Source organism: Octopus bimaculoides, chromosome 13 (genome assembly GCF_046866305.1).
Source record: "Octopus bimaculoides isolate indiv1 chromosome 13, ASM4686630v1, whole genome shotgun sequence".
Taxonomy (NCBI): Eukaryota; Metazoa; Mollusca; class Cephalopoda; order Octopoda; family Octopodidae; genus Octopus; species Octopus bimaculoides.
Window position 1 is genome coordinate 54,335,901 of NC_142940.1, and position 12,009 is coordinate 54,347,909.

A 12,009-nucleotide genomic window follows, 5' to 3' on the forward strand; every position below is an offset into this window, starting at 1 on the left:
ATATATATATATATATATATATATATATATACATAAATTCACCTATGATCCTTTCTACTGAAGGCACAAGGCCTGAAATTTCGGGGGAGGGCGATAATTGATAACATCTACCCAGTGTTTTACTGGTACTTAATTTATCGACCCCGAAAGAATGAAAGGCAAAGTCGACCTCGGCGGAATTTGAACTCAGGCGAAATACAGCTAAGCATTTCATCCAGCGTTCTAACGGTTCTTTTCTAGTCTAGGCACAAGGCCCGACATTTTTGGGTAGGGATTAAGTCGATTAGATCGACCCAGTACGCAACTGGTACTTAATTTATCGACCCCCGAAAAGATGAAAGGCAAAGTCAACCTCGGCGGAATTTGAACTCAGAACATGAAGACAGACGAAATAGTGCCAAACATTTCGCCCGGCGTGCTAACGTTTCTGCCAGCTCACCGCCCTCCTTGCGCCTATAATAGAAAGTATCATCATTGTTACCTTTAAGGTGGCGAGCTGGGGGAATCGTTAGCATGTCAGACAAAACGCTTAGCGGCATTTCTCTCGACTCTTTACATTCTGAGTTCAAATCCCACCTAAGTCAACTTTGCCTTTCATCGAAAAAAATAAAGCACCAGTCAGGACCTATGGTCAATTTGCCCCTCCCTGAAATCCCTAACCTTGTGCCAAAATTTGAAATCTTTATTACTGTGAATGCTTTTTCTTTCTTGTGAAACACCTAACGTCTGCAGCCTTCCATTTCACTCAGGACTTAATATCTGGTCCATAGGAAAGCGATTTAATTATCAAGTTTCAAGGATTGATCCTCGTTTGTGGCTATTTTCCCTTATATTTGAGCAAAGCCTGAGTACCAAAATGTCCTCCATTTCTAACAGCCCTGTCTCTATTTCCTCTTCGTTCCCCATCCTGTATACGTCTCCCACATCTTTCTTTTCTTCGACTTTTTCCTCATCATCTCCACTCTCTTAACCGTCATCGTACTGTCTCATTGCCACCAACCATGAGTATCACCCACTCACCTCATCTCATTCCCATACCTCCCTCCTCCTCTGCTACAACCATTAACATAGTCTCACTCCCACCATCAGTACCTCCCTACGACTATACTTCACTATACACTCCTACTACAACCACCCTTGCATCTCTCCCTCCTACTCTCACCAATTTCCCAATTACCCCATTTCCGTTCCTTCCCGACAACTTTTCCTTCGTCCTTAACGAGAGTTTAAGAAATCTTAACTTGAATGACATCCCAGTTTCCCACCCTTTCATCTCTTCCGATGCCTCATACACCTAATTACATACATACATACATGCATGCATACATACATACATACTTATATAATCATGTACACACGTACACTGGGACATATACACATATACAGATCTATACATACTTATATAATACATACTTATATAATACATACTTATATAATACATACTTATATAATACATACTTATATAACCATGTACGCATGTACGCATGTACACACGGACATATATACATATATAGATTTATATTTTTACGATTGCACATACACACATTCTTCACACATACACATATCCACATCACCTCAAACCAACTAATTCTGACATCCGTGACCAGAATGCTTCATTTATTCACTTGGATTAATTTATTAATGGCATTTGGTGTTGCTGTTGCTGTTGTTGTCAAAAATAGTCCAATCGCTGTTCCCAAGTGACACTAGCTGCCTCACCAATCGATTCCGTTCTTTAATTGAAGTCAGCGACTCATTAGATTTACTCCAAACTGTAAGACCGGCCAATATTTTATGGAACATTAAAGGCCGGCGAGCTGGCAGAATCGTTAGCACACCGGGCGAAATGCTTAGCGGTATTTCGTCTACCGCTACGTTCTAAGTTCAAATTCCGCTGGGGTCGACTTTATCTTTCATCCATTCAGGGTCAATAAATTAAATACCAGTTGCGTATTGGGGGTCGATAAATTAAGTACCAGTTGCGTATCGGGGTCGAACTGATCGACTGGCTCCCTCTCCCAAAATTTCAGGAATATTTTATGGAACATTATTTACCATTCAGTGGTTCTCAACCATTTTGTGCCTCTAGACCCCTTTCATTCCTTTTTTACTCTACTGCACCGCCAAAGCCATTCGATGTATATCGAAAAAATCCTACTATATTTTTATAATTAAATATTATTAGAAATTGCATAGAAGGCGGTGTGCTGACAGAATCATTTGTACGTTGGACGAAACGTTTAGCGGTATTTCGCCCGTCGCTACGTTCTGAGTTCAAATTCCGCCGAGGTCGACGAAATAAGTACCAGTTGAACACTGGGGTCGATGTAATCGACTCATCCACACCTACCCCGAGCTGCCTTTGTGGCAAAAATTTTAAATAATTATTAGAGATTACATAAAGATATTAAAATATTTTAAATATTGTGGAAGTATAAACAATTTATTGAACGTAAATTTTAACAGCAAAATATTACATGGATCCCCAGGGGGCATATTAATCCCGGCTGAGTACTCCTACCAGTATCAGATTATCATTTATTTGACTCTACAATCAAGGACAAAACTCCACAAACCCTCCCTGGGATTTATACAGAGGTCGACCTTTATTTAAACTGATACGACAACATCTGTTCTTTAATGTTTTAAGCTAACAAGTTAGGTGAAATGAAAAAAAAAATACTCTTAGCAGGTGTGGCTGTGTGATAAGAAGCTTGCTTCCCAACCACATGCTTATGGGTTCAGTCCTACTACGTGACACTTTGGGCACATTTCTTCTACTATAATGTCGGGCCGACTAAAACCTCGTGAGCGGATTTGATGGACGGAAACTGAAAGAAGCTCGTCATGTGTGTGTGTGTTTGTGTCTGTATTTGTCCCCCACCGCCGCTTAATAACCGGTGTTAGGGTGTTTATGTCCCAGTAAATTAGCGGATCAGCAAAAGAGATCGATAGATTAAGTACCAGACTTTAAAAAATAGTCTTGGGGTCGATTCATACGACAGAATTTTTTTAAAGTCGGTGCCCCAGCATGGTCTCAGTCTAATGACGGAAACAAGTAAAAGATAAAAGAAATAAAAAAAAAGCAGACATGAACCCAGTTGTATAAAATATTGAATGCTTTCGTTTCAAGTCAAGGCTGTATCACAAAGAAGTGTTAAGTTACTCATTTATCGTCAGAAGATCTGCGTCACGAACAATTGATCGTCTGCTTAGTCCAAACTCCACATGCAAATTGTACATTACACTGTTTAATGTATATCAACATACATGAGGATCCTGCCCAGTCAAATGATTGGTGAATGTTCGGCCAATAGATGCGTGGACAGACTCGGTTACTGTTATTTCTTCTGTCTATTCTCTACTATATAACAGTCACCATTCCCGTGACCTTTCTGATTGTCTGTCATTCTCTTCTCTTCTAAGATAGACCTTAACAAATTCTCTACAGCTCGACAGTTTACATGGTTGGTAGATATTACAAAAGAGAACAGTGTGATGGACGAACTTATATGATATAAGAGGCCAGTTTTGTTTTCTCTTTTCATCCAGGTCACTATTATTTTCTAATTGAAGTAGTCTAGCTTTTCATCTCTCCTTCACCTCTTTTAATCAATATTTTCCTCCTCTCTTTCTTTCTTTCTTTCTTTCTTTCTCTGCACACACACGCACGCATTCCAAACATGTAGCAGAGTTTATTCGTTTGATGCTAATCAGACTTTCAAGTCATAAGCGATCCTTCGGGCAACAAGTAGCACAAAATTCTGAATAGCGACGGAGTGAACCACCAGCTTTGAACGAATACATACATACATGCATACATACATACATACATACATACTTAACATACACACATCCATGCATACGTACGTATGTATGTAGTCCATATGTTTACGATACTTGATGGGCATAAATTTAAAAGAATGTTCGTTGACGTAGGCATGATAACAGTAATAACAATAACGTTGATGCTACTGATGATGATGATGGTGATGATGATGATGGTGATGATGAGCATAAATGTGATGAGGATACTGACAACAAATGACCAAAAGGAGTCGAAAAAAGCGGCAAGAAATCAAACATCAACATTTTCAGTCAAAACAAATGAGGTGAGAGAAGAGACTTACCAACTGGTGTGATGGGTGATATGTGTTGTTAGCTTGTTTCAACTGACCTCCGTTACCCACTGATTGATTCTTTATTGCTGAATAGGTTACACCAACCCAAATTATTAAAACTAATAGCAACACACCCAAACGTAACATTTTGGATTTACAGAACAGCGTGCCAATATTTCGGCCAAGTCTGTGAGGGAAACAGTGATGATTTCTCTCTGAAGTACTCCTTTCGTATTGGGATGCTCTTCTGTTATTTTTGTCTGAGTTACTCCTCTCGAATTGAGATACGTCTCTGCTATTAAATATCGTTGAATTTGTTGGGTTGTGGACAACTGTAACCCTTGTTTTGCTTGATGGAATTTCGCGACTAACACTTTCAGTGCTGCCACTTCGACTAGAACAGGTGTCGCTGACACCGCTTGAGTGCCTGCACTGGTCTCTGGGAAAGGTTATAACTGCTTGATTTTTACATAGGTGTGTTCTGCAAAAAGAGGACAAAGACAGAATAAATTATTGATGAAGTATATCATAGCAAGAGAGGAGATTAAGAGAGAGAGAGAGAGAGAGAGAGAGAGAGAGGAGGGAGAGGGAAAGAGAGAGAAAGCGAAAAAGAGAGAGAGAGCGAGAGAGGGAACTATTAATTTATATTAAAAACAAATTGGCTTCTTTTTGGACATGTCACACACACACACACACACACACACACACACACACACACACACACACACACACACATGCACACACACACACACATACACACAAGCGCGCACACACACATATATACATATTTATATAGATAGATAGATAGATAGATAGATAGATAGATAGATAGATAAACAGATATATATATATCAAATAGCTGCAAATAAGAATACAAAGGACCCGAAAGATCCTGCGACTTATTGATCAGTTTATAAATATGTTAGGAAGATGATAGATTCTCTCATGACTTCCATGGTACAACAGATCGAATTATGCAGATAACAGCTAGTTTGCTTTCAACTCAAATTTTACAGTTTATACACTGTTTTATCTGTTGCTATTTATCTGCACAGAAATAGTTCTTTTTTTTTTGTTTGCTTTTATAAAACCATAACACACATTTGACGTCTCAATATACACATAAGAACCAAGAATATCTTTGTACACCTTTATATTGGACGTGTGTATGATTTAATGCGTGTATATATGGTTATTAGTATTGGTTTCAGATTTTGACACAAGGCCAGTAATTCCAGGGGAAGAGACTAGTTGATTACATCGACCTCAGTGATCAAGTGGTATTTATTTTATCGATCTCGAAAGGGATGAAAGGTAAAGTCGACCTCGACGGAATTCGAACTCAGAACGTAGCAGAAGACGAAATGTCACTAATCGCTTTTGCCCGGCGTGCTAACGATTCTGCCATCTCGCCGCCTTATACATGGTTATCAGTATTACTCATCCGGAACTAGTGGTCTCGTAAAATCTGTCCGGTGTATAACTACACACCAATAATTTGGTGGAGGAGTGTGGCCACGTGGTTAGGGCATTCGGTTCATGGTCCTAAGGTCGTGAGTTCGATTCCCAGCAGCGCGTCGTGTCCTTGAGCAAGACATTTTATTTCACACTCCTTCAGTCCACTCAGCTGGAAAAAAAAAACCCAGTTGTATCTGTACTTCAAAGGGGCCAGCCTTGTCACACTTTGTGCCAGGCTGAATCTCCTTGAGAACTACATTAAGGGTACGCATGTCTGTGGAGTGCTCAGCCGCTTGCACGTTAATTTCATGAGCAAGCTGTTCCGTTGATTGGATCAACTGAAACCCTCGTCGTCGTAAGCGACGGAGTGCCAGTTTTATTTATTTATTTATTAATAGGTTGAAAGGAACAACTGAACATCTGATATCGGTTACAGTTTCGGAACTGTGCTTAATTATACCCTAAGCCCCTGTCACAGTTGCCGTTCATCATAACACAGTGATGTGGTGATGTGGGTGTTCTTGAATGTCCCTAAGAACGAATATGAACTCCTTGTCACAGCTCCTTGAAAATAGTCTGAGTTCATTTTTGTGGTTTCGATTCCAGTCCTACTGTGTGGCAAAATATATTTTATTCTCGCCCTGGGATGACCATTTCCTTGTGAGTGAATTTGAAAAGCGGAAACTGCGTGGAAGCCCATAATATGTGTGTGCTTGTTTGTTTCCGTGTGTATGCGTGTATGTGTGTCTCCATCACCGTTTGACAACCAGTGTTGGGTATGTTTCTGTAACGTAGCGGTTCGGCTTAGAGATCGATAGAATAAGAACTAGCTTTGGAAAAAAGAAAAAGTACTGCGGTCGATTTCTTTGACTAAATCTTTTAAGGCGGTGCCCCAGCGTGGCCGCAGTCCAACGACTGATGCAAGTAAAAGGTAACAGGCAAACATATATAACTCGTTATTAAAATCCTTATCTGAAGTCAGACTAAGGTCAGACCAAGCAGGTACCTCACCCCACACCACCGCCATTACCACACCATTCAACAGTAGGAAAGCAATCTCCAACACCACCACCACCACTACTACTACTACCACCATCACCACTACTACTACCACCACCACTACCACCACCACCACCACCACCACTACTACTACTACTACTACTACTACTACTAAAAGTGGCACTCCGTCGGTTACGAACACGAATGTTCCAGTTGAGCCGATCGACGGAACAGCCTGTTCGTGAGGTTAACACGCAAGCGGCTGAGCACTCCACAAACACACGTACCCTTAACGTAGTTCTCAGCGTGACATAGAAAAAAAAATATGACAAGGCTGGCCCCTTGAATTACAGACACTACTCATTTTTGCCAGCTGAGTGAGCTGGACCAATGTGAAATAAAGTGTCTTGCTCAAGGGTACAACGCGCAGCCACGTTTCGAACTGACGACCTTACGATCGTGAGACGAATACCCAAACCACTAAGCTACGCGCCTTTACGCTACTACTACTACTACTAACAACAACAACAACAACAGCAGCAGTCTCCATCGACGGCTATCGCCAGATCTCTCATCTGAACAACGGCAACCCTATTACAATCACCATCGCTGGTGACATTACACAGCTTAGACAACAATAACGACGACGCCGAAGACGGCCGGCAACAACAGCAAGAACAACACCGAAAACATGTTTAAAAATAGCATTTCAGGCTATCAGAAATGATCTGTCTTTCCAGGATATCTGTGGCTAGCGTAATAGCTCCTAACATAACGGTTGCGGATTCATTAGAATAACGTGATATCGTGCCTGTTTTCGTATCGATATCATTTACATAATTGTGCAAGCGATGTTATCTGTGTTATCGCTCTCTGTATCACAGTGAATTATGGAGTTAAAACGACATATGCGCATGCACCAATGTCCACACGAGCAGGTTATTTTAGATGAAATGTGTTCATATGCGTGCCTATGAACATTGTATGAATTGCATTGTGCAAAGTGAGTATGAATGTATATAAATATAGAAGTGCGTATATTAGGCATACATACAAATACATATTAGAGAGACAGAATGGGGAGAAGGAGACGAGGAAGAAGAAGAAGATGCTTTTTTTCTTTTTACAACTGCATTAACCCGACTATCGGATGTTCAAAGTGTCGTAGCTTTCGAAAGAGGCCACTGGTTAGGCGAGCAGGTCACTTCCCCACTAAACGGAACTCCAATCAGTGCCTTATAATTTAACACGCTCACCGGTAAAATTTTCACATATTTGTTGTTTATTTTTCTAAAATTTTCGTTGCAACCTTTTCAATAGTTTTTACCGGTGAGTGTGTTAAATTATAAGGCATTAAAAGAGAATGACTCTCCTCAGGCACAACGGAATATGCTTCAACACACGACCTCACATAAAGAATCTTGCAAGCCAAATCCCAAAACGAAATATATATATATATATATATATATATATAAATATCGTGGCACTCCGTCGGTTACGACGACGAGGGTTCCAGTTGATCCGATCAACGGAACAGCCTGCACGCGAAATTAACGCAAACAACGAGAGAAAAAATGGAAACAGGACAAGTAACACAAAAACGACCCTTAGTCAGCTGTCGGCTGTCTATCTACTCCTCATTTCGAGCGTGTGTGTGTGTGCATATGTTTGTGTGTATATGTTTGTGTGTCTGTGTTTGTCCCTCCACCATCGCTTGACAATAGATGCTGGTGTGTTTACCTCCCCCATAACTTAGCAGTTCGCCAAAATAGACCGATAGACTAAGTACTAGTCTTAGAAAGAATAAAGTCCTGGGTGTCGATTTGTTCGACTAAAAAGCCGCTGCTCCAGCATGGCTGCAGTCAAATGACTGATACACGTGAGAAAATAAAAGAACACTGAAAAAAGTAAAATTTCAAATCGGTCCAAATATGTTTCTCTCTTCTTTCGTTTTGGCGATGAAGTCTTCCAAGAGAATATTCAAAGCGTTTCCATGGCCCACTCCCAAATTTTAGGGTTGCGCTTGAAATTCTGTGTTCCTGAGCCAATGAACATACAGTTAACCTCGCTGTTTAAATAGCTCTTATAGTTAAATCCCCGGGATATGTAAATTATTTTAGAGTAATTAATTCCTAATTTTTTAAAATTACTTCTTTACGTTGATAGAGGTTAACATAATTTTTGTTAGATTTTTGTTTTCTTTCTGTAAGTAAGAAAACACTTCAATAAAACAATAATTTTATTTTTTCGTATGCCAGTCAGTACGTCACCTCTTAATTTATTTATCAAATTTCATGCCATTGACCTACCATGAGTTGTTTTTTTCTTAGCTCGATGTGGTTTATTTTTAATATTGGTTTCAAATTTCGATACCAACCAGCTGGTTTGAGGTAAGTGCTACGTCTATTAAATCGACCCAGTGTTAAACTGGTATTTATTTTATCGACTCTGAAAGGAAGAGAGGTCGAGTAGACCTCGGCGGAGTGTGAATTCAGAACATAAAGACGGACGAAATGCCGCTAAGAATTTTGCCCGGATTACCAACGATTCCGACAGCTCACCGCCTTAAGTTTATTTTCAATATTGATTTCAAATTTTGGTACAAGGCCAGTAATTTCGGGCGAGTGGGGTGGGCCTAGCCGATTACATCGATCCCAGTATTCAACCTGTACTTATTATATCGACCTCGAAAAGATGAAAGACAAAATCGAAGTCGGTACGCGCCCGCGCGCAAACACACACTCACACACCTGCTTAGATACACCAACGCCATCATTATATCTTGAAATACTATATCTTTTTAATCAAACTTTTAAAACTAACTCAAAGCCGATCATATTTTCATTTATTTTGAATAAGTACACCTTAATGAACTGAAATTTTGCAAATCAAATTTTTGAAAAATATTTAAATACAAATAATTGTCTTCGATGTTTTCCGCTCATTTGAGACATTAGAAAACAAATACGAAGATTTCTAAATTAAAATTCTGTTTTGCGATGTGGTAGTGCTGATGAGTTCTCGAGCATATAATCTTTATAACTAGTAAAGGGTAAGCTTAGCATTTAATTTTATAAGTGTAACATTGAAGCTCCGTAAATGATGGCTTCACCAGATACGACGATTTAAAAGCAAAAAATCAAGAGCACTCAGAGAGTGCAAACCTCCGCCAGGACAACACCAATGTCCTCTCAATGATTAGCCTGAGATGATTTTTAAAATGAGAATATCTGAAATAAAATCAGCTGCTCTCACAAACAAGAATAGAAAAAAATGAACCCGACCGCTCTCAAAAATTAAGTAGAAAAACAATAAAAATAATCCAGAATCCTTGTCCGGTACCGGATCGATCCCAAAATGTAATGAGATCATGCTAGTCACGAGGCCAAACATCCTTGAAAGTTTCATCCGAATCCCTCCAGCGGTTCTTGAGATATCTTGTCCACGAACAAACAAACAAGCACAACTGTAAAACAATACCTCCTCCTTCGCTAAGGCGGAGGTATATATCTTCTGTAGACGCGTAGCTACTGGAATTTGTGTCTTTCATAGGCAGAATGATTCTCGAAGAAATAATTTTTATGAACTGTGTTTAAAGTTTCCCCATGGGAAGAAAAGTAGAGGTGACAACATTTTCTATACTGCAAAAACCTCGAGATCGTTTGACACTTATAAGAATTGTCACAAAAACAACATAAAATAAAAATAAAACGGAAACTTTTTAGAAAAATATATTTCCTGGTAGTTTTTTCCTGGTACGATAAACATAAATCACGTAATGTTGGTTTTTAATACATTTAGTATATCAAGCCAGAAGTTACAGCGAGTTGGAGGTCATTTCGTACAGGAAATATGATGGCGGGACATTGAAGAATTGTCATTTAGCTTATCTTACACACACACACACACACACACATATATATATATATATCCATACATATACATATCTATATGCACACACACACATTTATATATACATTTACATGAATATATATATATATATATATATATATATATATATATATATATATATATATACATATACATATATACATATATAAATACATACATAAATATATAGTAATATATATAAATATATATAGATAAATATGCTTTACGTCGGCTTTAGAGGTTATTTTTATGAAAAATGTATGAATGTTTATATATATATATATATATATATATATATATATATATATAAACATTCATACATTTTTCATAAAAATAACTTCTAAAGCCGACGTAAAACATATTTTTGCCACGTATTATTGGATTCTATTTTCTCCTTGCTCAAGTCTAATATTATGTGCTGTTCACAAACATTAGAGCATAGTTCTCGAATACCAACACAAAGGCAACTGAGTAAAATTTAGCAGAATATTCTCGTTAATCTAAGTTAACTGGGGTTTAAATTAGTTTTAACATATTCTGAGTAAGAAACAGTAACTTGACTGATATTCAGTTAGCTTCTGACAGTTTTGCTTTTTAAACCTCTCTATATGAAATGTCACTGACTTAACTACTGCTATATTTTTAATGCGCAGGGCGTCCCTGTGTACTTTATTAACAATATAACGTTTTTACGTCTGTTTTTTTTCCTTTTGCATCAATTACATCTGAGGTAGAAAGGATTATTAAATAAATACGAACAACAACTTTTGGCTCGAAGCCGTTTAATACGGAGACAAACTGTTTGACGAGTTTACATTTTCTCAAGGTACCAACTTATTCAAGGGTTTTGCAATTATTAACAAAGTAACCAGCAATTTAATGATTCAGATTCCTTGCATAACCTTAAACCATTTAAAATACAATAATATTCATGGTGTGGGCTTGACTCGTATTACGAAAGGCGTTGCTCTCCTGTAAACCTTACCCTAATGTAGGTAATACTAAACCCATTTTCCCCGTTCATTTCCATGATATGATTAGCGTTACGGAACTCTATGTTAGAGCAAAGTTTTCATGAATGTAAAGCTTCTGTAACTTGGGGAATGCCAGAATATCATTATCTAAAAATATGGAGCTTCAAATGAGGGAAGCAGAAATAAAAAAAAAAAACAAAAGCGAGGAAGGGGTTATCTTAAAATTTAGTCCCCTGTTCTTCAGTTGAATAGTTCCCCAGAGCTAGAAATAATCTGAAGTGTGTGAAAATATGAGGAGAAGAAATGTTGTTATAAGTAGTTTACATTAAAGCTATGTCTCCCAGTTGTTTCACAACGATGGGCGCCACCCATTTCAAAAGGGAAGAAGGCACTTACTCTCGTCGTGCTCAATTCAGCTGGCAGATTTTTCTCCCTTGAAAACATTAACAATCTTTCCCTACCTTTCAGCTTCTGTCTTCCTTTCCATTTATTTAAATAAACAAAAACTAAACGTGAGAATACGATTGAGAGCAGAAGAAAGAAGCAGAATAAAAGAGAAGATCGGT

At 38.4% G+C, this 12,009-nt stretch overlaps 1 protein-coding gene across 6 annotated transcripts in view; it reads right to left on the reverse strand.

Moving 5' to 3' along the window:
* Window positions 1–12,009, reverse strand: part of LOC106867557 (uncharacterized) — a 235,134-nt gene that overhangs the window by 23,855 nt on the left and 199,270 nt on the right. For all 6 annotated transcript variants that reach the window (XM_089361797.1, XM_089361799.1, XM_089361801.1 and 3 more), the window contains one exon: window positions 4,131–4,602. In XM_089361797.1, the coding sequence (XP_089217923.1) occupies window positions 4,131–4,602 (472 nt within the window). The remainder of the gene's footprint in view (window positions 1–4,130; window positions 4,603–12,009) is intronic.